The sequence below is a fragment of the Patella vulgata genome, chromosome 9 (genome assembly GCF_932274485.2).
Source record: "Patella vulgata chromosome 9, xgPatVulg1.2, whole genome shotgun sequence".
Taxonomy (NCBI): Eukaryota; Metazoa; Mollusca; class Gastropoda; family Patellidae; genus Patella; species Patella vulgata.
Genome location: NC_065887.2, coordinates 10492049 through 10519923, shown reverse-complemented (window position 1 = coordinate 10519923; position 27875 = coordinate 10492049). Strand labels below are relative to the sequence as shown.

General features: G+C 34.8%; 1 protein-coding gene across 2 annotated transcripts in view; it reads right to left on the bottom strand.

Annotated features, from left to right (window-relative positions):
* LOC126831940 (putative sodium-coupled neutral amino acid transporter 11) overlaps nucleotides 1-27875 on the bottom strand; it is a 109983-nt gene that overhangs the window by 71660 nt on the left and 10448 nt on the right. Inside the window, exon 1 of one of the 2 annotated variants that reach the window (XM_050562597.2) lies at nucleotides 20211-21019. The exons of the other annotated variant lie outside the window; for it this stretch is intronic. Coding sequence (XP_050418554.1) covers nucleotides 20211-20297 — 87 coding nt within the window. The 5' untranslated portion in view covers nucleotides 20298-21019. Of the gene's footprint in view, nucleotides 1-20210; nucleotides 21020-27875 lie in introns of those variants that run through there. 2 annotated transcript variants of the gene reach the window in all.

The window sequence follows — 27875 nt, the reverse complement described above, 5'->3', positions numbered from 1 at the left end:
TGTCCATGTTTTCATGGACTTGGAGTCTTCCATGATTTTTGGGCTTGCGCTGATTGCCCAAACCAGGACTTTCACTTCAAAATTTTCACATCCGGTCATTTTTCATACGGTAAAAGTGGTGCTATTTTTAGCACATAATAAAAAGCCACAAAACAACATGCTATTGAATTGTCGATCGGACTTAACTGGATCAAGGACAGTCAAACAAAATTCAATGTCACATCGGCATTTATACCAACCCACCCAAAAAATGCTCTGTGAGAGATTGCTTTCTGCCTCATACAAAGCAATTGATTTCATAGCAATGAGCAAATCTTTGGTAGCTGAATATGAATTTGGATATATGTAATATGCAAACGAGGAACAATTTCTCAACAGCAGTGTTCCCACCAACATTCTTGGGTTCTGTTGCAGACTGGGGGATGGATTGGCTTGACATTTTCTTGACAGTAGTGTTCTCACCAACATTTTTGGGTTCTTTTGCAGGCTGGGGGATGGATTCGCTTGACATTGATTTTGATCACAAGCTGGTACACAAGAAGATAGAAGGTCACCGACCTAACCTTATCTGTGTTTCCTGCATCTCTGACAACCCCACATTGCTGAAGACCAACTTGTTCGCTAGCAAACTATTGCATACTGATTTACGATATGATAGCGCTGAAATAAGCTAGTTCATGTTGAGCGCACATCAAGCTTCTTTCCGAGTCTGGAAATAAGGCACCTGTAACAGACAATGTCAGGCACAGATTCCGGCTTTGTCAGGCACAAAACCCTCTGGTACCTGTCATTTTGCCCGGCATAAATTTGTCTTTTTTATTGATATTTGTAATACCTTTCCAGCACTAATTTGAAAATGTCAGGTACTGTTTCATTAGTGCCTGACATTTTGTCAGGTTCATCTAAAACCGTTATTTCCAGGCCTGCTTCTCATTCATAGGCATGCCATTGTCTGGTAAAATGGACACTTTCTTTATATTTCTTTAAAATGTGAGAAGGTTCTTCATGAATCTGAACTTTTGACATTCAAGACAAGACCAGGAAGTAGAGAGAATAGAAGGTAAATTAAGGATGGGTAAGGTAATTATATTGATGACAGGTAAGTGACAGGATTCTACATATGTTCTATTATACATCACAGACAATAAATGGATACCGGTAGTAAGTTCATATAATGACGTGATGACCATCTTTATTAATGAGCAACATATACCTTACTAGCATTATTAATATAATTTAATATACTGGGTACGAGAGAAGAGGAACGACAACACTCCTTTGACAAGGTGACTAAAGCTGGACAGGCTAATACATCTGAGTGGCTATTGGATCATAAAAAGATAAATAAAGGAGTAAACTTTATTCATTAAACAATCTACCAAGTCTGTTGTGCTACTGTTGAGCCGCGATTCTTAATGAAATGAAATGGGGTTTAACGTCCTACTGTTCTGCTCCTATACTGGGCTAATGAAGACGGGCATACGCCATACAGTGTGACAAGGGATCTTTTACGAACATTCCAATGTATACATGGGACCTCGGTTTTTCGTCTCATCCAAATGACTAGACAGCTGTCCTTGTCAGGCCCTCCGTTCTGCACCACTGACAAGGGGAAACCACGTCGGAAAATCCAGATGAACTTTCTCGGCCAATGCAGGGATCAAACACCCGACCTCCAGGCTAGGGAGCCAGCGACTTAAGAACATAGCCACCGTGGCTCCCAGGATTCTTAAATCTTTCTATAAATTAATATACAGTGGACTCTGTCAAATCCGACATCGTACGGGATCATTCCAATATGTCGGATCGTTACAATATGTCGGATTACACCTCTGTAAACCTTATTCTATGTTCTTTGATGTTTATTATTGTATTGTACTTTGTATTGTATGCTTTACCATACTCGTGTGTAGACCATGTAGTTGTGTAATAAAGCATTATTATTATTATTATACTGAACAAATTATATCAGATCTACCATTGTTATAGTCAAGAATTCATTTATTTCTTCTAGATATAGTGGAGTTTTTGATTTAGAGTGGTAACATCGGAAACGACCTGTATATAGGTGAATATACTGTAATATTTGGCCGTAACACCAGAAACAACCTGAATACGCGTAATAGGAAAATATACTGTAATATTTTTATGTATTTTGGGAACTCCATTAAGCATAATCTCGGTAGTATGGATAAATATATAAGCTGTAGTGACGTCAAATTGAGAGTGACATTCACTATCAAATTAGTCTATATGGCCTGTTTTATTCTTCTCAAGTCTGGCATCTTTCTTGTCTTCATTAGCTCTGTCAGTGCAGAAACATAAAAACGTTGAAGTTGAACCCTATTTCATTTCTGATGTACTTCAGTTCAGCGGGGACTACAGTATCTTCATATATATACGAAACCAAAACCGATAAGACAACTCTGCGGACAAGACACAAGTTATACCCATTGCAAAAGAAATAAACAAAAAATATCAAATCAAGTAAATGGATCGGGGAGGGGGGGGGGGGAGCGGTAAGTAAGATTAATATTTACATGGTGTTCAAATTATGGTGGCCAAGTGGGTAAGACGCTGGCTCGCTAGCCTGGAGGTTGCATTGGCCCGGCAAAATTTCCCTCATAGCAAACTGTATGACATATGCCCATCTCCATTAGCCCAGTTGGAGCAGAACAGTAGGACGTTAAACCACATTTCATTATGTACAAATTACCCACATTTCACAGCAACTCTACTCCAACAACATAGCCACTGCAATCGTATCTGTTTCCACTTTATGATTCGTATGCATAATTAGACTTATCATATTATCATTTAAAATGCTAATAAGTCCCTTGTACCCAGCATATTTATGACCTTGACTAGCAAATGCTAATTGTTAGAGATCTCCTGGGAGATATTAGTACTGGTACCTTAATCAAGTACGTGGGAAATTTGGATATTCTAAATTTACATCAGGGTATCATTTATCATGATACTTTACTAAAACATGTTAATTAATGGGAAAGAATCTGTTATTTGATGTCCTACACTCATCCTTATGGATTCCAGCATTTATTCTATAACTACATGCAAATACAAGCAAATATCATTGAATACAGCCATTGAATAACCTATAGTTGTATTCAATGACTTGAAAATGTACTTCTTTTGTCCAGAATGACGTCACCACTAGCAACCACAATTTTTGTAAAAAAGAAAGAAAAAAGGGGCGGAACCTATGAAGAATTTTAATGTTATTGGTGATTTTGTTTTTTATAATGTGGATAGTACAGTGTAGTTATAGAATAAAAACAGACCTCGTGGAATACTTGCGCAGTGATACACTCTCTTGAAACACTGAATAACCCGAGCGGTATTCAATTGTCATTGAGTTCTATCTATTTATTGTAAATGTATGGTAATACTAATTTGAAATCTTATTATTAAATAATGAGTTAAAATAAATAACACAATATGCAAATGACAAATCATTACTTTAATATCGCACAGTACGATGGCTTTAATCTACCGGCCTGATGAAATTTGTTCTTCCTATTAAAATAATCTAATTTCATGAATATGATTCTTCTGTTGCCAAGGCGTCTATTAAATAGCAGGTTCTAATTATCTCTCACAAATTTGAGTAGATGACACTTTGACTTTCACGCAGCCCCTAATTGAGTTAATATAATTTGTAGAAGCAAACTGAGAATTCATCAGAAAAAGTTTCTGGAATTGGTCAGATCCAATTTCTTCTCTTGTTTTTTACTACTGCATTGATATTATTTCAGATGTGAAAAAATAAAGTGTTCTATCATTAATTTCACAGTGTGAAGTACAGTGTTTTCAATAGTTGCTGATCTTTCTTCTTCTTCAGTTCATCTACCAGAAAAATTGCAACGCTAATACTGAAAGCTTGCTACTTCCAGCATATTTATCTTAATAATGGATGTAGTAATGAGCGCGGACTACATGATATCTCTCCATGGGACACAGGAAACATAACAATAATATAATCCTCGATCTGTAGGTGATATCTGACAAGTTAATAACTCATATCGAATCAGCTATTATTTCGATTGGAAGCCTTGGATATAAAACATTTAAACAGGCAATTTTCTGCTTCATGGTATCAGCTTCAAAAACATTTTAAGTGATTCCATTTGGTGGATTATTATTAAAATCTCTTGGAAGCCTAGCATTAAATAAAGATGTGATCTTATATAAATAAAGACATATTATTACAATAATATCTGTATTTAAAGAGACATTATGTAAGAGTTAAATCTGTCTATTGCAGGTCTTTTCCTCCCAGACTTCAAATGTTACACAATATGTCTATTGTAGGTCTTTTCCCCCCAGACTTCAAATGTTACACAATATGCCTATTGCAGGTCTTTTTCCCCCAGACTTCAAATGTTACACAATATGCCTATTGCAGGTCTTTTTCCCCCGGAATTCAAATGTTACATAAATTATTTAGAATGTATTCACATGACAAGACCATCGAATAGCTTAGATATATTGAGTGGAGTAGACAATACCTGCCATATTTACGCTAAACGGTAACATGGACTGCATTCATAGAGACTGCCGATTGAAGGACTGAAAATCCAGACTTTGTTTATTATTGTGGCAATATGGTACTTGACAATAGAGAATATGAACCATGAATTGGCACGGATAATTTCTTGTCAAAACTTCATTCAGAATAAAATAATTTTACTGAAATATTCAATATGTTAATTTCTTTTTATCTATTTTTGAACTATAATAGTAAGAATTTAAATCTTACATAATGTATCTGTCGTACCTTGATAAACATGTCTATTACTCAGAAGCTATAACTACACTTTCTTTTACAATCACCTTCTCTGTTAGTTTGTTTGGACACCCAGGCAAAACTTTAATTTGAATTCATTTATATCCAATTACTAATGAATACTAAAACATAGTCGCATTAATATAAAGATGCCCAACCGCTATACTAGATTATTTGTAAGTAAATTGTATTTGATATTCCGCAGTCAGTAGTGGAGGACAAAGGGGCCTGGCAAAAAAATGTGTTGTTCAGAAGAGAGAGAGAGAGAGAGAGAGAGAGAGATTAATGGGGTCTGCTGTCCACTTGACACAAACTAGGTCATTTCGGGACTAATACATGGTTCATTTTTATTTCATTAATTCGCTTGCGCTTAGGGCTCTTAACCAGTAGGAGGCGACACCACTCCTTTTCACGTACAAGCGGGGAATTGAAACCATGCCACTTGGCTCAATGACAGACATAATGATGCAATGTGCATGTGTTAACCGTGCCCATTGTACTCAGCAGTTGGAATTCAAAGAGTATAAGCAGAAACACAACTGTTTGGATAAAATTTCCCTGATTCGCCTGGTTTGGGTAAAAAGAGAAAGAGAGAAATGGGGTTTAACGTCCACAGGACACAAACTAGGTCATTTTGGGACTGATATATGGTTCAATTCTATTTCAATAATTCACGTGTGTGCAGGGGTCTTTAGCAGTGGGAGGAAACCAGAGATCCCAGAGAAAACCCACAAGGTTGGACAGGCGATCCTACTCCTTGTCAAGTACAACCAGGAAATCGAAACCATGCCAGTTGACTCGATGACAAACCTTATGATACAGCGTGCATGCGCTAACCATTCCTCCATTCAACCCCCTGTCACTCATAGACCCTACTCCTTGTCACGTGAAACAAAGCCAGTTCACTGGATGACAGACCTTATGATACAATGCACATGCGCTAACCATTTGGCCATCCAATCGATATTGGGTAAAAAAAGTGGATGTTAAAACTACATTTCATTTCATTCCCTCTTTAAGACAATATAGAAATAACAATGCTGAATAAATGATATTCTGATGCGTGCGGCAAAAGATATTTATATGATTATTAAATAAAGTAAAGCAACTCTCTAGGTGGCACCACCATCCAAGCCCATTATAATACAATGATGTATTATGACAATAATCTCTTAAGACAGTACAAAAATTGCAGGAAATAATACTAGTTTGACATAAAATGTGAGTGCTTAAAAGAATTCAGAATTTAATCATAAACCACACGCATCAATATCGGGGGATTGCGTGGTCGAATGATCTAAAGTATGAGCTGTAGATCATAAGGTTTGTCATTGACTCAAGTGGCATGGTTTCGACCCCAAACTTGTACGTGACGAGGAGAAGCATCCTTTGTTCATTATCGTCAGTTTTCTCCAACTGCTAAAGATCACGCCAGACATGCAAGTGAAGTATTAAAATAAAATTGTACCATATGCTAGTCCCAAAATGACCTAGCACATCAGTTAAATATGGTTCCCTGTTTTCATATAGATTTATTTTATTATAATAACAAGCAGAAATTGATTTATCATGTTGCTTCACATATTTTTTCATTGTCTTATAATGAAGCAAAGTTTAAACAATCCAATTGATTATTATTATTATGTCTTTGATTGTGTCTTGTATTTATTATTGACTAACATATTGACTAACTTATTTTTCTTTTTACTTGTTATAAATTGGTTTGTTTTGAGCTGTTTTTCAATAAACCACAATTGTTTATTATGAGTATAAATCTTTGATTTGGTATGGTGTTTCTTATAGACTAACATTATTATAATAGGTTTGTTTTGTACTGTATTGTATATTGTGTATGTCTACAATTTTACTTGTAGTGAGTTAAATGTTGGCTCACTAACCAAGAGATTTCTTGGTGTTGACCGAGAAAGTTATCCATGTTTTTTTCAATGTGGTTTCCTCTTGTCCATGGTGCAGGATGGAGGGTCTGGCAAGAACAGCTTCTAGTCTAAAGATAGTACGAAAAATTGAGGTCATGTCTACATATTGGCATACGTGTAAAAGAATACTTGACAGTTGGAATTTGACACAAGAGTAGGCCATAGCACACAGTATGGCATATGCCCACCTTCATTAGCCCAGTGGTTGCAGGAAAGTAGGATGTTAAAACCCATTTCATGAGTGTTTTACAAGTAAAATGGTAAAAGAAAGAGAGTGAGAAATGGGGTTTAACGTCCACTCGACAAAAACCAGGTCATTTCGGGACTAACATATGGTTTAATTTTATTTTCATAATTTGCTTGCACGTAGGGGTCTTTAGCAGTGGGAGGAAACCTGAGGACACGGAGAAAACCCACAAGGTTGGACAAGCGACCTTACTCCTTATCACGTACAACCGGGAATTGTAACCCCGCCAGTTGACTCAATGACAGGCCTTATGATATAACACGCACGTGCTAACCATTCAGCCATCCAACCTCCCAGTAAAATGGTAAATAAAATCAGGATGACACAGGGATTGAACCTGGGACCTCCTGGTTAGTGAACAGGTGCCGTACTCATCTAGCCACTGGGGCTTCCAACAATGTTTCACCTTGTCAGTGGTGCCTGACAAGGACAGCTATCTAGTTGTTCAGATGGGACGAAAAACTGACATCATGTGTACTCATTGGCACACATGTAAAAGATCCCTTGGCTGTTGGAATTCAATCTAAGAATAGGCCTTAGTGTCTTCATCTAAGAATAGGCCTTAGTGTCTTAATTAGCGCAGTCTGATCTTCTCACAATGACAAAACAGAAAATTTCACTGAGAGCAACAAAAATTCTACAGCTACTTTTTAAAATAGCATATAATAATCATATTTTGTCATTGTTCATTAGCCTGATAAAGAAATCCTATTTCATTTCATTTTTGCTTCTCACAATAACAATACAGATAAGTTCACTGAGAGCAACAAATAATTCTACAGCTACTTTTTAAAACAGCATATATAATAAATCATATTTTGTCATTCTTGATTAATATAACACTTAATGACTGAAGGCGATGACAAACACACATCCTCAAACCATCCTTGGGGATTTCAGAGATTGAAATTGATGAGCTGACTTTTTCAGGGATAATAAAGTCATGATGATGATAATGGTATGGTAATGATATTTTTGATTAATGGCAACTATTTCAACAATTTGAACACTTTAAATATATCCCCACTTGATTTCAACTCACATTTTACAAATTTGCTCATTTGTTATGGTGTTATAAAAAAAGGAGCATCACAACATGTTAATTTCCCCTGGTAATATCAACGAGACTTAGTCTATGAATATCATACATATCAGACTCATAAACAATAACCCTGATCAATATCCGCCATTCAACATGTATATACTCTTTCTTATTAATGTCAGGGCCTGACAAGGACTGCTGTCTAGTCGTTCGGATGGGATAAAAAAACGAGGTCCTGTGTACACATTGGCGTGCACGTAAAAGATCCCTTGACAGTTAGAATTCGATATAAGAGTAGGCCGTAGTGCCGCTGTCCGGGCAAAATTTCCCTCATAGCACACTGTATGGCGTATGTCTGTCTTCATTAGCCCAGATCGGAGCAGAACAGTAGGACGTTAAACCCCTATTTCATTTCATTTCATTCCTTTTAAAATGTCATTCTATTACTACTTTTACCTTAGAAAATAAATAAAACAAAAAGACTAGGTCATCTAGCTTCAATATTTTGGATCTCAATTATTATTTTAAAAAAAAGTTTACAAGTTAATGTGTATGAATATTGTTTTCAAATGAAAGAGTTCCTCAGGACTAGCAAAGCCAAACAAATACCAGCAATGTTTGAAAAAGAACCATAAAAACAATCTTAAATTCTATGACATGTCGAGCATTAAAAAAGGTTTTCTTGACAGGATCAGAAGGAGAAACTCTGCCGTGCGACTCTACATTTCGACAGGTTTCCTCCTTGGGACTACCTGAACAATCCTTTGTTTTAAAATGATTTATTTGTTGTGATGACAAGATTTTGAACCTTGCTCCTTGTCTTATATTTTTCTCTTTAGTTTCATCATATCTGTTTATTATGTTTGCTTAGCATGTTTTAATGTTTGTTTATCATGTTTGTTTATCATGGGTTTTTTTTCATCATGTTCTAATGTTTGTTTATCATGTTTCAATGTTTGTTTATCATGGTTTTTTTCCATCATGTTTCAATGTTTGTTTATCATGTTTCAATGTTTGTTTATCATGGTTTTTGTTCATCATGTTCTGTCTGTTTATCATGTTCTTATGTTTGTTTATCATGGTTCAATGTTTGTTTATCATGTTCAATGTTTGTTTATCATGTTCAGTGTTTGCTTATCATGTTCAGTGTTTGTTTATCATGTTCAGTGTTTGTTTATCATGTTTCTGTATCATGTTCTAATGTTTGTTTATCATGTTTCAATGTCTGTTGTTTTCTTTTAAATCATGTTTTAATGTTTGTTTCATTAAGCTTTATGTAGTTCACCTGCACTGTGATATGGTATAAATATGCCACCGTAATGTACAAGAGACACGCTTTTGCTGTCTCGTCCAAAATCAAGAAAATCGTTGTGGTTAATGAAGCAGAGAAAAATGTAATATCAGTTCCAATAATCTGACTTGAACCAGACACTATTACAATTAATATGGTGGCATTATAATTATCGCAAGTGACAGACACAGCATATTGATTGATTTGATTGTAATCTGCGCTACACGTAATTTTATCTATGGATTTTAATATAATCTTAGAATAATATAAATATTGACCCTATTGGTGAAATGCCACAAAATTTGTAACATAAACAAAGATTTTAACACATTGTCTTAACAGGATCAGATAGGAGCCAAAACAAATTCCTCTGTAATATCATTACAAAGGACAAAGAGCCATTATTCGATAGATCATATCTGTCTTATAGTCTACAACCCAGATATATTGTTTGGATGTTGTCGTGGAGACACCCTATCAAATTTAATATATTGCAGTGAATACGTTTTTATTAGATCTATTTTGGTTTTACTTTGATTAATATATTTAAAACTGTCTGAGTAAGAGCCATTTTATTTTATAAATCAGATATTTCGATTTACTCCAAAACTGAGCAGTGAACAATTCTAAAACCCCTTACCAATCAATCTCACTATAAAATCTTTCCACAAAAGAAAAGATCATCTCTTGTAACATTGATATTTTTCTTCATAAATTTGTCTGGGTGAACGTAAACAATACAGTGACCACATCTATGACGATACCAATCTGATATTATTTTTAGAGGTCTCTGAATAGACTACAAGTAGACACCCCTGCAAACAATTATTTGATAATATGGTAGTCTCACAGAATGGCCATTCAGATACTGACATTGTACAGGATTTTATTCCATCACCTCTAATAACAATTCACAATAAACTTCTTATTTTTTTAAAATCTGATCATAAGCCCTATATTATATTTTATGTTTTAATAAAATTCAGTACAAAAAGCAATTTAAACTAAAATATAAAGTTTATATATATGGTATTTAGCTTACTTTAAAAGCTTAAATTTTATAAGCGCCTATCAAATCAATCTTGGCAACTCAGAGATCTAAACCACATAGAAATGTTTATGTGTCTAAACGATGAAATCAACGATGGTATCGTGACAGAAGGTTGGTTGCTGCTTTAAGGCCCGTTCTCACCGTGCGACTTGTAGTAACTACTTGTAGTATCTACATGTAGTATCTACATGTAGATTACATAATCCTATATAAATGAGTTGATACGACTTGGAATCTCGCGATAATCTCGTCTTGTCTTAGCATAATGGCGTCATCAAGCGACGAAGAGACGCTGGCTATTATTGCCCTACATTTGATAAATAAGAACAAAAAGAAAAAGAGAAAACCCAAATCCGTCTGGGTTAGACAGTGGATACTGCGTAGACCCACTGCCGGCGCGTACAGTTCCCAATTACGTGAACTTGAAGAAGAAGACCTTCTCAGTTAGAAAAACTTTCTGAGCGCGTCCATGTTTACCAACAACAAAGGGAGAGAAATCGTGTTTGTACTAATACTCGACGTCTCTGATTGGTCAATTTCATATGATCTGTTGACTGAAATAGGGAAGTTTCTATTTCACTCAACTCGCTTTCAACTGGTTGGGAGCTTGTAAAAGTTGGTACGACTAGGGTGTTCTCACTCTGCATCTCGGTCGATACTACAAGTAGTTACTACAAGTCGCACCGTGAGAATGGGCCTTTAAGTGCACATCACTTCCATCATCAATCATGAGGATTGTAGTGATAACTGTTCAAATGTTCCTTGTTCCAAAAATATCATTGGGTTTGGGGACATGATATCACAAGAAGTGATGTGTGTGGTCATTCATTCATTATTTTGTTCAATCTGATCAAAATACAGATCTATATTTCATTTCGTTTTTTTTTATACTTTCGATGGACTCTACTAATGGAGATCTGACCAGTTGTAGTGGTAATGTTGGATGTTCAACTCAATTTCACTTCATTTCTTTGGCTAAAATTCCTTGTGGTTCTATTAATAGCCACCGGAGGTGCCTCACTAACTTGATGTCACTTAAAATTTCTCAAGATTCCTCAAAATATATTTCTTTTGCTGTTCTTTCTCGTTTCAAAAACATCTTTCCATTTTAAAATCTTTAAGTTTCTTTGGACGTTCTGTCATTAAAAGCCGACATAAGCTTCAAAGTATTGTTAAGCTAACCAAACACATTAAAGTACTTCCTTTTTGCATGAATGGAGAAACCTTCCATTATTCTACTGAATAGTCAATTAGAGTTTTATAAATGGATTTTCCATGCAGTAACTATGGCAATCGCATTATTCCCCAGTGTATTCAAATCAGGTAGTTTACACAGAATAATTTGCAATCTATTTGATTGTCTTATACTGCACGTTATCAATAACAGAAGCCATATCTGGAATTTTGTGACAGGGTAATCTGTAAAACGAAATCTGACTCCCATTCCATCCACAAACAGGATTATAATCTAAAAGATTTCATGAAAAAATTGACAAATTGACAACAAATTTTTAAAAAGATGTCATGGAAAAATTGGCAATATGACCCCTAAAAAAAAAAACCTCTTGTCGGTGATATCCATAGTAACATTTATCGGGTCAATGAATTTTGTTTAGATTAGTGCTCTAAAAGAGTTATGCCACCCCTATAAAGTTTTGGCGATTATAAAAGATGCATTCATAAATGTAAAAGCTAAATCTGCCTTTTGCAGGTCTTTCTTTTCGCTTTAAATGCTATATAAATTATTATTTAAACATTTAAACATGCATTATGCAAGAGATAAATCTGCCTATTGCAGGTCTTTCTTTAGGTCTGAAATGTTACATAAACTATTAATTAGTCATTTATTAACATGAAAAAACCATAATCAACTCTCGATGTCATCTTATCTGTCCAATTGTCATGGATTTGAATCCGATCTGTTGTTCAATATATATGATGATTAAATGTAAAAATGGATAATCGAGACTTTGTTAATTATCGTGACAGGCCTAAAAATGACAATCGAGGGTACAAAGATTTTAAAATAAGGTTTTCTGGGCTTAGAATGATGCAATTTGACTGACATTTTCAGCATATTCCCTTTACATCATCTAGTTTTTAACTATTTGAGTGGGAAAGGCCAGCTCTTTATCTAATCTTCTACTAAGTATCTTTATTCACATGACTAGCCTATAACTGCGATTTTAAGTACATTAAAATACAGTGGCCATTTAAGAGTTTAATGATAAAATAATCAAGACTTAGATGCATCATCTAAGATTTAGATGAAGAGTTGGATGTTCTTGCTATAATAGATCAAAATGATAATGCAGAATGAATATATCTAAAATTTAAGTCAAATTACTAAGTTTTTTTTAGATGAGTGCTCTGAAAGTTTTAGCAATCATAAAATCTTAAAGATGCAGTATGGAAGAGCTAAATCTGCCAAAAAAGTTTCATAGTCTCAATTCAACATTTTTTAATTAAATCATTACACCGGGATCGTGTTTCAATTTGTTTATTTCTCTGCCATCTGTCATCCAATAATCTAGAGAGTTGGTTAGGGGGGGGGGGGGAAGAGAGAGAGAGAGAGAGAGAAATGGGGTTTAATGTCCACTCAATTCAAACTAGGTCATTTTGGGACTAACACATGGTTCAATTTCATTTCAATAATTCGCTTGTGCATGGGGGTCTTTTGCAGTGGGAGGAAACCAGAGGATCAGGAGAAAACCTACGAGGTTGGACACGTACAACAAGGGAATCAAAACCACGCCAGTTGACTCAATGACATACTTTATGATACAGCGTGCACATGCTTATCATTCGGCCATCCAATCCCCCGAGTTGATTATGGGCTTGTCATGTGAATAAATGTCTAAATAATAATGTTTACAACACTTGAAGCCAAAATAAAAACCTATAATTGGCAAATTTAGCTCTTACATAATGCATTTATAAGAATGTGGTCTTTTATATTGGTTGAAACCTAAAGTCCAAGCACCAATGGTTGCTTTTGGTCAATAAAAAGGCAGTATTTTTAAAACATATTTTGGTTTTAAGCTTTCATGAATAAAGCCCTGGGACAGTAGCCAGACAAACTTAGACCACCGATGCAAGCCATTTTATTTAATAATATTATGATGAGAAATTGTGTTATGCTGTGAATTATGACGGTTTTATCTTCCTAGTGATAATAAACACATATTAGATGTACATCAAGTGTTATTAATGACCTGTCTATTGATCGAGGAGTGGTATATAGGAATCTGTTCCTGTAGACTTGTTGACTTGTAAAAACATCCATGTGTCAAACTGATCGATCATCAAGGATATTCTTGGTTTTCCCATTAACACTTTTTTTTTAAATTTCCATGCCGTTTTTCATTGAAACATTTAAATTGAATAAAATCTGATCTTACACATAATTTTTTTAGTATCTAATCTTAAATCTCAAACTTCAATTTATACCTTTTGGTTATTGTTTTTTAGTAGATCTTGTGAAATGACATGAAAAGGTGATTAGTTAAAGAAAAGATATGGGTGCCTTTAAAATGGTTTAAAGGTGCATAATGTAAAAATTATATCTTCTGGCCTCAAATGTTATACAAATCATTTATTAGTATTAGACATTTATTCACATGACAAGCCTATAATCAATTATCTAAACCATCAATTGGTCAAGATTTAAAATGAATTTGAACGTGTGTGAGATTAAAAAATTTAACAATAAATTGGATAATCAAGACTAAGTCTTGATTGTAACAATCTATGCTACAAACTTCAATATATTCATTATCTAATTTTGAACCACTATAGCAGGAACATTCAGCTCTTTATCTAAATCTTACATAATGCATCTTTAAAGATGTGTGTGTCTTTAAAATGGCTTCAATATTGAAATTTTACTTTATCCCTTTCATTCGATGGTTTCTTATATTACTATTAGATACATTTATATAGATTGATGTTTCAATGTACATGTATATGATTAAATGGCCTTTCTGAGTGTGCTCAAGTGCATGATATGTTAAAGATACATTCTCACGAAAGGATTTACAGGGTAGTTATTTTCAATAAAAGTATGACAAATCTGGTACATACGGAAAGTAGAGATGCACAGCCTTACTAGAAAAATAGAGGATTCAATCAAAAACACCCATGGGGCAAGCAGTGGGCAAGAATGACAGGATATCACTAATTGTCAGCCTGACAGCTTATTGTCTACCAGCTTGACTTAAGGAGCCGTTATTATTATCGATTGGTACATAGGCAGTATACTGTGATTTTAACATACAACAAACTGTAACTTAATGGCAGAAAAAGAAGTTGGCAGATAATAATCCAACAATTTACTTAGGGTGCAATATGTATGGTAAGTGGTGAGTGAGTAACGACAAATACATTCTGAAAATGGGCCCTCCCTCAATCAAGTTATGTGACAAACATGTCTTCTAAAAACAGATTTTTTATATCTTAGGGTATTTCCTTGGGAATACAGTGTTTTGAGACAGATTTGAAGCAAATTGTTGATAGATTAATTAGTTTGAATATGATTTTAGTCCAGAGAGAGAGAGAGAGAGAGAGAGAAATGGGGTTTAACGCCCACTCGACACAAACTAGGTCACTTCGGGACTAACATATGGTTTAATTTTATTTCAATAATTCGCTTGAGCGTAGGGGTCTTTAGCAGTGGGAGGAAACCGGAGGACCCGGAGAAAACCCACGAGGTTGGACAGGCGACCCTACTCCTTGTCACGTACAACCAGGGATTCGAAACCACGCCAGTTGACTCAATGACAGGCCTTATAATACAGCGCGCACGTGTTAACCATTCGGCCATCCAACCCCCCTTTATATATATATATATATATATTAGCCATTTATTCTGCTATATTGGAAATGAAAAGAAATAAAATGGGGTTTAACATCCTTTTGTTCTGCTCCTACTGGGCTAATGAAATGAAATGAAAAGTGATGTGGGGTTTAACGTCCTACTGTTTTCCTCATAGCACACTATATGGCGTATGTCCGTCTTCATTAGCCCAGTTTGGAGCAGAACAGTAGGAGGACATTAAACCCCATTTCATTTCATTTCATTTATAACAGAAGTAAAGGTCTTGACTACAACTAGACTAAATCCCGCTGGAATACAACCCAATTTATAACCTCTGAAGTCCAAATATAGAATCATTACCGATATATTCCTCTATAATTTCTTCACATAGATCAATACATTATTGTTTTATTACCACTCATTTTCATTGATTTTCTTCTGTCTTTATCAATTATTAGCTTCAATACGGAACAACAGTTGTATTAAACTAAATAAATCGCTTAAAATAGTCAAGTACATCCTTGGCCTGGTCTTAATGGTTAAAGTATAGAAATTAGCTGAGTTCAATTGTTACAGCTCGTTAATTCAAAACAAAACAAAAGACAACGGGTTATAATCTTAGCTCGTTGATTCCAATAAATAAAACAAAAGACAACAGGTTATAGTCCTAGCTCGTTAATTCAAAAAAAAAAAAAAAGTCAATGGGTTAATATAATGTTAAGAAAATCAATGAAATGAAATAAATAAAAAAAATATAAGCAGTGTACTGCCGTCAAAAAAGAAATGACATGTATTAAATTAAATAAATTGAATAAGTTACAAATTAGACCCTTGGCATGTTCTTAATGGTACAAGTTTAGAAATTAGTCGAGTTCAATTGTCTTAGCTCGTTGATTCAAAATAAAACAAAAGACAATGGGATATAATGAATTAAATGAAATAAAGAAAATAGAAGCAGTTCTGCCATTAACGTAGATATAACTGGGGTTTAACATCCATCTAATCTGCATAAATAGGGCTAATGAAGGCGGGCATACACCATGTATACTAGACTAACATTTATATGGTTACTAGACTAACATTTCTATGGTTATACTAGACTAACATTTATATGGTTACTAGACTAACATTTATATGGTTACTAGACTAACATTTCTATGGTTACTAGACTAACATTTCTATGGTTATACTAGACTAACATTTATATGGTTACTAGACTAACATTTCTATGGTTATACTGGACTAACATTTCTATGGTTAGACTGGACTAACATTTCTATGGTTATACTGGACTAACATTTCTATGGTTATACTGGACTAACATTTCTATGGTTACTAGACTAACATTTCTATGGTTATACTAGACTAACATTTCTATGGTTACTAGACTAACATTTCTATGGTTATACTAGACTAACATTTCTATGGTTACTAGAACTAACATGTCTATGGTTATACTAGACTAACATTTCTATGGTTATACTGGACTAACATTTCTATGGTTATACTAGACTAACATTTCTATGGTTATACTGGACTAACATTTCTATGGTTACTAGAACTAACATTACTATGGTTATACTAGACTAACATTTCTATGGTTATACTGGACTAACATTTCCATGGTTATACTAGACTAACATTTCTATGGTTATACTGGACTAACATTTCTATGGTTATATTAAACTAACATTTCTATGGTAATACTATAGACTAACATTTCTATGGTTATACTAGACTAACAACTTGTGTACCATATTTTAAAAATTATTTCAATAATTCATTGTGTCTTAAATATTGGATATTAGGATCCTATAGTTTCACGACAAGATAACAACATATATATTGATTGAAATTGATCAATATTAAATTTTAATTCGTGTTTTTAATTTCAAATATTATGGAAAATATTGAGTTAGAAACTTAGCTCCTTTAAGCCAAAAATAGATTTTCCCCTGATTTTATATGAATAGAATTAGAAAGATTGTCTGTATACATTTTATAAACGGTCTTCGTGATGAATGGGAATATAATTACCTTGTTGATCAGTTAATGATAACAATATTTACATTACAGTCTAGTAAAATGTCATCTTTTAATCAGACTCTATATATTACAGGTTATAATTATAGCAGACAGGCATGACGAAAAAAAAAGTAATTTCTTCTTTACTTTAAGAAGGTCACAGAGAAAGACTTGATTAAAGAGAGTCGCCATCTTTAAATGACATATTTCTCTAGTCAGTTAAATCCATGATACCAATCTCATTCCTGCTTCTGAACAAAACTTAACCTTAAAAACGTCACAGAGGAATACTTGATTAAAGTGCGTCGCCATCTTTAAACGACAGATTTCTCTAGTCAGTTAAATCCATGATACCAATCTCATTCCTGCTTCTGAACAAAACTTAACCTTAAAAACGTCAGAGAGGAATACTTGATTAAAGAGCGTCGCCATCTTTAAATGACAGATTTCTATAGCTAGTCAGTTAAATCCTGGTGCCAACCTAATTCCTGCTACTAAACAAAACTTAAAATTAATGCCTCACAAAAATGCTTTCACTATGTCTAAAAAACATTGTTCAGTCAGAATCATCTTGCAATGGTAGATTCTAAGGCCCTGTAAAATTTCAATTGATGTCTGCTAAATTTGGTAGGAAATCATTTGGTTATGCAAACTCCTTGCAACTTAATGTTTGAACATTAATTTTCCTAAAAGGTTTTGCCATTCATGCTAAAAATCTTTCTTTTGATGTTAATGTAAGATGTCTATTGAAAACCAGAAATACGTTTGTAACAGCCCACAGATTTCGAGGGGAGAATATATTTACCATTGGCATGTTCCGAGATAAAATAGATTTGTCATGTTTCTTGAGAACATTAATACTGATATCAGTACTATTTAAACAATAGTCAGGTTTTGTCAGAGAAAGAGAGAGAGAGAAAGAGAGAGAGAGCGAGCATCCCCACAACACAAACTAGGTCGTTTCTGGACTAATACATGGTTCAATTTTATTTCAATAATTCGATTGCGCATAGGGGTCTTTAGCAGTGGGAAGAACTTTGAGGACCCAGAGAAATGAAATGAAATGAAATGGGGTTTAACGTCCTACAGTTCTGCTCCTATATCGAATTACAACTGCCAAGGGATCTTTTACGTGCATTCCAATGTATACACGGGACCTTGGTTTTTCGTCTCATCCGAAGGACTAGACAGCTGTCCTTGTCAGGCCCTCTGTCCTGCATCACTGACAAGGGGGAACCACGCCGGAAAATCTGGATGAACTTTCTCGGCCAATGCAGGAATCGAACACCCGACTTCCAGGCTAGCGAGCCAGCGTCTTATCCACTTAGCAACGTGATCCCCCGGAGGACCCAGAGAAAACTCGCAAGGTTGGATAAGCGACCCTACCACACCACTTGACTCAATGACAGACCTTATGATCAAACGCGCACTCGTTAACCATTCACGGAAAATACATTCATATTACATTATTAGGTGCTTTTAGAAACATTTTTGTCCATTTCTGGGTTCCAAAGAATAGAGCCTTGTGCCTTTTAAAGATAGCTACACAAAAAACAGGTTGGTCATGGTTGATTTTTAGAATGCAAGTGTAAAAATAAGGCTCTTGTCACAGATGATGTCAGACGTCTGGTACAGATGTGTCTGCTTTTTCTCAGTATTTTTATTTGTTGATGTTTTTAATACAAAAGTATGTTCAATAAATGTGACATTTTGTTGGATACACCTAAAATAAATATTTCCACACCTGGTCTATTGTCATAATAAGCTGTTTATACTACACTGAATTTATAGTCTTGTTTAAAGAATGAATTCATTTAGAACATTTACCACAATGCTGTTGTTATTTATTCTACAGTTATTGGACATGGTTTCTTCTTCATACTTTAAAATACAGATGCAACGTCATCCTTTAATGTTAGTAAACTATAATTTCAAATAAGGGGGTTTGGATGGCCGAATGGTTAGCTTGTGTGTGCTGTATCATAAGGCCTGTCATTGAGTCAACTGGCGTGGTTTCGATTCACTGATTGTACGTGAAAAGGAGTAGGGTGGCCTGTCCAATCTGGTGGGTTTTCTCTGGGTCCTCTGGTTTCCTCCCACTGCTAAAGACCCCTATGCGCAAGCGAATTATTGAAATAAAATTTAACCATATGTTAGTCCAGAAATGACCTAGTTTGTGTCATGTGGACGTTAAACCCAATTTTTCTCTCTCTCATTTCAACTAATGTACTGGCAACGTGCCAATCGTACATTATTTATACTAGATGAAATATTGGTCTCACATGACGATTTCATTGAAATGCACATGCTGGATAGTGTCTGTATTTGAAGTTGTTTAATGATCTCAAACAAGACACTGTGTTAAGTTAAGAACCTAATGGGCCAAAAAATGTTTCCCATTCTGAGAAGGGGTGTGTATGCATTGAGCATGTCATATATTATTGAAGCGTGTTCAGAAATAGTGACAAAATAGGAGTCTATATTAGTGTGCAATAAAAAACTTCATGCTCCTGTGAAATTTTTCTGAAAAAAATTATTAAAATATTCACATTTAAAAAAGTAGTGTACAATCAGAATGAGTACAAGTAACCATGTTGTTCTTTTCTTGTATCATACTGCCATAAGAGCCATCTTTTGCTAGTTGAGATAACCCTTCATATGTGTGTTTTTGTGTTACCAGGTCCATAGACACTGGAATCCGTGCCAATGCCCATCTCCATGCCCCCCCCCCCCCACCCCCATCAACAATTTGCAATTACTCCAATTTTAAATATCTCTTGCAATAATATCAGTTGGGGTGATTCTCTTGACCTCACTTCTCAGACAAATATCCTTTTCTGGTTTAATTTATGCCCTAATCACACACACACAAATAATTAACAAGCTGTTGGCCCTGGCATGACACTTGCAAAATTACAAACCAATGACAAATGGAAAGAGGCAACCGTCAAGAGAAAAGGCACCATCTTTCAGAGATGCTGTATATTTACATACCATTTCAACACCAGCAATTTGAGGATCGTCATCTTCTGTATCTGGTGATAACAGAGCTACAGTTTCAGGCTTCAGTCCATCAGCCATTTTGAATTTCAGAAATTCTACTAACTATCCATATAAGTGTAACCTATTAATAATTCATTAACTAATAACCCATTAAAGTACTCCATAAAAGTAATTGAAATTCAACACTTTTGTATCCTTTAAAATGCTTTAGCTACACTAACGAAATGAAATGGGATTAAACGTCCTACTGTTTTGCTCCGAACTTTAGCTACACAATTGTAAGTTACAACTGGTAACCATAAAGTTTAATAATAATATGTCTTGTATATTTGACACATAAGCAGTACTATAAAGTTACAGTCTCTGTCCACATGCTGATTTTATTGACTGTAAATTTAATATTCATGTTATAAAAACACAGAAACAGCTGTCGCTGTAATAAGTTTGGAATATTTTCTACTTCACCACATTATAACATATCATTGCATATCACTTTATATAATCGATTCCCCGGTTGTATATGGCAAGGAGTAGGGTCACCTGTCCAACCTCGTGGGTTTTCTCCGGGTCCTCCGATTTCCTCCCACTGCTAAAGACCCCTACGCGCATGCAAATTATTGAAATAAAATTGAACAATATTTTAGTCCCAAAATGACCTGGTTTATATAATATAACCATGCAGTGGCTGTATTAGGTTCTTTCCTGACTGATAGTTTTCTGTCCATGAGAGACATCGATAGAAGCAGGATGAGCTTTCTCCTGTGAAATCACCTGAAAAAACAGGTGTAATAACCACCTGGAGTCCTCAGTGTTTGTGTAGCTGAAGTGTTTATTCAGTTTGAAATCAAGGTTTAATGTTGTTCATTGTTTTAGGTGCTGTGTTCTTGTACTGTTTGTACTGTTTGTTCTGTCCATGGTTTATTCAACAGTCGTCCTTCTTCACCATCCACATACATCTAACACTGTATATACAGTTTAACAACAACAACAAATGTGTTGAATGGTTTCATTCAAACAAATATTAATAGATACAACTTAGCTAACTGTACTGTTTGTTTTGTCCTTGGCTGTTTAACAATCCTCCTTCACCATCCGCAATAAACATGGACACCTACATCTAATACCGGAAATATACAGTTTGTCAACAAAAATCGTGTTAAAAATGGTTGAATGGTTTATTTACAGGACTATTTATAGATCTATAAGATCTAACTGTGTTATACTTCAGTGAACACACCGGTATATATCACATTCATAAGACACGGTGTACCTGTATACTTAAAGGTACCTGGGAATATATGAACTCATTTGATACCTTGAAAGGTCATAATAGGAAAACACAATCACTTGGGTTTTTTTTCCATCATCGAGACTTATCAATATTGATATCAGTGAAATGGATGAAAAAATCCTAATGAATGACTTTCAAATTGAAAGAGGAGAATATGGCAATTAAAAGAGATAGAATGATCAGCATGATTTAAAAAGCATCAGTAAGCTTGCTGATGACTTCTTGCAGTTGCAGATGCACACGTTAAAAGCCATAGGCGATCAAAAGGTGTCTGGCATTTCCATTAAACAGACATGGAAGTTCTCTTTAGACCACCAGACTATACTGTGCTTTCGACTCCTAGACTATACTTTCCCGTCGACTCCTAGACTATGCTTTCCTTTCAATTCCTAGACTATACTGTCCTTTATACTCCTAGACTGTCCTTTTGACCCCTAGACTATACTGTCATTTAAATGCTTAGACTGTCCTTTAGACCCCTAGACTATGCTCTCCTTTAGACCTAACTTATACTGTCTTTTAGACACCTAAATTATACTGACCTTTAGACACCTAAATTATACTGTCCTTTAGACCATAGTGACTATACTGTCCTTTAGACCCCTAGACTATACTGTCCTTTAAACCCCTAAATTATACTGTCCTTTAGACCATAGTGACTATACAATCCTTTAGACACCTAGACTATACTGTCCTTTAAACCCCTAGATTATACTGTCCTTTAGACCCCTAGAATATACTGTCCTTTAGACACCTACCTAATTATACTGTCCTGTAGACCACAGTGACTATACTATCCTTTACACCCCTAGACTATACTATCCTTCACTCCCCTAGACTATACTGTCCTTAAGACACCTAGGCTATACTTAAACACCTAGATTATACTGTCCTTTAATTTAGACCCCTAGACAATACTGTCCTTAAAACACTTAAATTATACTGTCCTTTAGACTGCAGGGAATATACTATCCTTTAAACCCCTAGACTATACTGCCCTTAAGACACCTAGACTATACTCTCCTTCTGACCCCTAGACAATACAGTCCTTTACACCTCTCTAGCTAGACTAAACTGTCCATTTGTGACATCAATGCAAAAGTAATCAACTAATAAACAATTTGCTTGAAAACGTCATAGAACTAGTTAAGTCACTTTGACAAGAAATTCCCAGAGTGTCTGCTGAAACATACCTACATGTATTTCCTTTTAACAAGAAGTATTAGTTCGAAAATGGCCAGGCTTGGAAACGAGACAAACCATGTCCGACTCCAATTCTGATCCTGTCCTGCACTGCAGTTCTCTTGTCTATATTTTAGTAATTTCTTAAAAGGAATTTTGTATCAAAGCTAAAAACATCAGTTATCGTTTAAACCTTGCCTGATAATTTGTTCGCTGCATCTGAAAGGGATATTTCTAGGACATCAAATGTAAGTTTTGCTGTTTTAGCACTAAATACCCACATTAAACAAACACTTGAATTAAATATACCAGTATATTTCAAATATCCCTTAGTTTACGCTTTCATTCAATATCTAAAAGCTAATTAGAATGTTTACCCAATATAAATTCAGTACATTTATGTGGTTTCATTGTATTATAAATCATATTAATTATTCTGCCAACAGTTTAATGATTTTTTTTACCATGACGTCCAAAGTCAGTAGCAGAACTAATGACATCTCTAGAAACAAATAAACCAGCTTGTTTATTTAAACATTAATTTGACGACCATATTAACCACGCAATAACCAAAGGCAAAATCATTACTTAAAAAAAGCAAACCATATTCTGTGTATTTCTCATGCATGAAGATACAATAATGCATTCAACTGAAAATTATCATGAATTAATAATTTCAACAGCTGATGAATTGCAGCACTGATGTGCAAACTTACACTTAGATCAAATTGTGGTGGGAGGGGGGAGAGATGTAATACATTTCCAATAGAAGCCCAACAAGTGGTTGAACAACACATATTTATAATCATTTAATAATTACAACAGTTGATAAAGTCAAAAGAGGGCTTACACATTTTTGACTTAATCAATGAAATAAAAAAAATGAAATTGGGTTTAATTTCCTACTGTTCTGATTCGACTGGGCTAATGAAGATGGGCGTCTTACCCACTTAGCCACCGTGGAAAAGAAATAGGGCTAAACATCGGTCATGATTATAACAGTAAATGATAAAAGTTTGACCCAGTAAGTGGACCTCATGGGTGGATTTGGGACATGGTATGGTATGGTAAATGTTTCTCAAGGCGCTGTAGAAGGGTACACCTAAACCGTGCACTTTCTTTTTTTCCTGGAACACCTCTTTCAAACTGACCCAGTTAGTCGACCTCATGGGTGGATTTGGGACACGTATGGTATGGCAAATGTTTCTCAAGGCGCTGTAGAAGGTTGCACCTAAACCATGCACTTTCTTTTTTTCCTGGAACACCTCTTTCAATACAGTAGTCTACACACACATAAAGAAGAATCTGTCATTGTTTTTAAATGTATTTTACTGACACCGAAGGTTCTCGTAGAAAATAAATACAGTCAATAAATAACCAATTAATTAAATCTATACACACACAAGCATCAGGAAATCTCAATCATTGTTTTAAATTTATTATAGCGAATCAGGAGGCTTACGAAGGAAAGATATAACAGGATTTAAACAGGCAATTAATTTAAATCTATACTGAGATTTGGCAAACAATGAAATATCGAGAAAAGACAGTTATTGTCTAATTCTACCTATACGGGAGGTCCGGGAAGAAACTGAATAATATCCTGTCGAAGGACTGTCACACTGATATCACTGATAATTGAAAAATCATTATGGTGTCTCTGTAAACATGTAGATCACCGTCTAAGTGACGTCAGCTATATCTAAAGTTGTATAGAAAATAAAGAAAGAAGAGGAGGAATAACAAACATTTTTCCTGCAAAACAACATGTAGTCCTGAACTTTTCTTGTCTCACAATAGTACAAATTATTCTTATTTACACATAACAACATGTAGTTTGAACTTTTCTGTCTCACAATAGTACAAATTATTCTTATTTACCCAAAACAAGAATATCTGATTTCTAAAATTGGAATAGCAATAATTGGATGTATTTCTATTACAAAGAAACGCATGCAAAACAACAAAAACAATGATTAAATCTAAAAATAAACTGTAATCAAATACTGGTACATTTATTTTATATTTTAAAAAGACATGGCTGTTTCAGTTTTGGTGAAAAATAAAAACGTTGAATTGTACGGATTTGTTTTGTTTGCTGTGGGCAATGTTTTGTATATAACCCGCGGGCGTAGACTTTCATCCCGATTCAATCTAAATAATGATAAAAATTACAATAATTGCTCTGAAAACCAGACATCGTCTATTAAGCACACACCCAATGGATCCTCAAAAGAAATTATCCTATGGCCTCAGACTATTTATCTATTATTATATGAAATTATATACATTTAACAAATGGCAGAAAGTCAGAAGTGGTGTTATTACATAATTATCTCCCCTTAGTGTGCAAACAAAACCAGCACCAATTTTACATCTGGTGGATTATCTCTATGCACCTAAAACCATATGGGGTCTAATTGACACTCACGTTTTCTTCTCTTCTCATCTAGTCATGGACAGAGAGAGAGAGAGAGAGAGAGAGAGAGAGAGAGAATTGGGGTTTAACGTCCATTCGACACATATTAGGTCATTTCGGGACTAACACATGGTTCAATTTTATTTCAACAATTCACTTGCACATAGCGGTCTTTAGCAGTGGGAGGAAACCGGGGGACCTGGAGAAAACGCACGAGTTTGGACAGGCGATCCTACTCCCTGCCACATACAACTGTTAAATAGAAACAACACCAGTTATGATACAGTCAACATGTGCTAACCATTCGGCCATCCAATTCCACAGTCATGAACAGAGGAGGAGGAGAAGGGCGGGGTGAGTGGCTGAATGGTTTATTGCGTGCACGTTAGATCATAACACCTGTCATTGAGTCAACTGGCGTGGTTTCGATTCCATGCTAATATGTGACAAGGAGTAGTGTTGTCTGTTCAACCTTGTGTTGAAATAAGAATGTGCCATGTAAGTACCAAAGTGACCAAGTTTTGGTTGAGTGGATGGATATCCCACACCCCCTCTATCACTCTCTGTCTCCTGTTTAGTTCGTTTATCACTGGAATCAATCAATCATTGAAATAAAACTGATTCATATTAGTTCCGAAATGACCAGTTTGTGTTGAAAGTAACTTGACTTATCACTGAAATCAATCGATCATGACCAGAATCAATCGTGCATGACAGTAACTTCACTTGTCACTGGAATCAATCGACCATGACTACTACTTGACTTGTCACTGGAATCAAACATCATGACCACAATTTGACTTGTCACCAGAATCAATCATCCATGACTAACTTGATTTGTCACCAAAATTATTCATCCATGACAGTAACTTGACTTATCACCGGAATCAACCATCTATGACTGCAATTTGACTTGTCACTGGAATCAATTGTCCATGACAGTAACTAATGGGCAGTTTGCTTTAGGATCTTCCTTAATGCTAAGTTCCCACTATCACGATTCGTGCTACGATTGAAATTATGGTTTTTATCGTGAAGTAATCGTTGTGATCCTATCAGGTCTTCTCATATATTCAGGTCAGTTGCAGCAATCGTGTTGATCCTATACAAACGTATCTACACGTACCAGATCTTTGACTCAATAAGGACAATCCTATCGTAAGGCATCGGACGACAGTGGGAACCCAGCATAAGATGAATGGATCGGTACAAGAAGCTTAATACACCCCATAAATATCACTCAATCTGTGTCTGCATGCATTAAAGTAGCTAAGTCTCTAACTCAATATCATCCAAAGAATTCGACATTGAAAACACAAATTATATGTTGTAATCTTACAAGGAAAAGATGGACTTCTGATATCCAATATTTAAGACAAAATAAACCTTTTACCATTGGTACACGAATCGTGTACCATAATGCCTTTCAGCGCTATTTGTAAAAAGGGACTCGAAGAACAAGGCTAGACATATTCCAGAAGTCATGTCAAATGGTGACCCCATATTCATATCTGGAGAGCATGCGCAATAAATACTATCGGCGTAAACTGGAATAACCAGTTTATATACATTCATATTACATTATTATATGCATTGCGACCCATTTGTGTCAATTTCTAGGTACGAAATATTAGCGATTTAGCTCCTTTAAGTATTTTTACTTCAAAAATAGAAATTTTACATAAATAATAGAAGTCGACCAAGAATAAACTACAATGCTAATTTTTCATTTTGAAGTGACTTGTAAAAACTTATCAATAATTGATATTCATTCGAGAAAAATCAATGGTCGACTGCGACAACCTTTTCCTGAAATTAATTTGTTTTGACCCCAATGACCTTTAGACACATTGTTTTTGTAAGGAAACAGCCAATAATCAATAAAAATATGAAAACAGCAATCAGAAGTCTGTTTAATTAACAAACATATGTGTATACACTGTATACAATACACATACAGCTGTTTTATAGAAAATTATTACAAGAATTCATTGATTTTGGACCAGAAATAATACTATTTATCAATTCATTTATATAAGCATGGACTGTATACATGTATACGGTCCATGATATAAGTAATCCCCACGACTATTGCGGCTATCTCTGTGATTATTAAAACCTTTGATATTAAAGATACATTGTGTGAGATTAGATAAAGAGCTGGCAGTTCTCACTATAATAGTTAAAAACTAGATAATATAAAGGGAATTTGCTGAAAATTTTAGTCAAATTCATCCTCTGTGAACTGAGAATTTAGCGATTGAATTTTTCGACCTAGCCTTGATCATCATTACTAAAGTCGGTACGATAAAAAACATAGTCTTGATCATCCAATTTCATGATTAAATCATGAATGAAAGTTGAGCAGCAAATCGGATCCTAATCCAGCAAATATCGAGAGTTGATTATGGTCTTGATAAGTTAATTACAGTATAATTAATAATTTAGATAACATTTCAGGCCTAAAGAAAGGCCTGCAATAGGCAGATTCAGCTCTTGCATAATGTATGTTTAAATACCCATATTTAAATGTCTGTATGAACTTTTCAATTCAGTATGAAATTATAGGATTCCCCCTCTTACAGTGTATACTATACAATCAAGGCAGATTAAGTAGTTAATCAAGGTAGGTGTATATACGGTATTAAACGATAAATACGTTGATCACTTAATTATCTAATCAAGCCAGCCTGTTATCAACGATAATCGGGTTGAGTGGTAGATTTAGCTCTTGTATAATGTATGTTTAATTAATTAATACTAT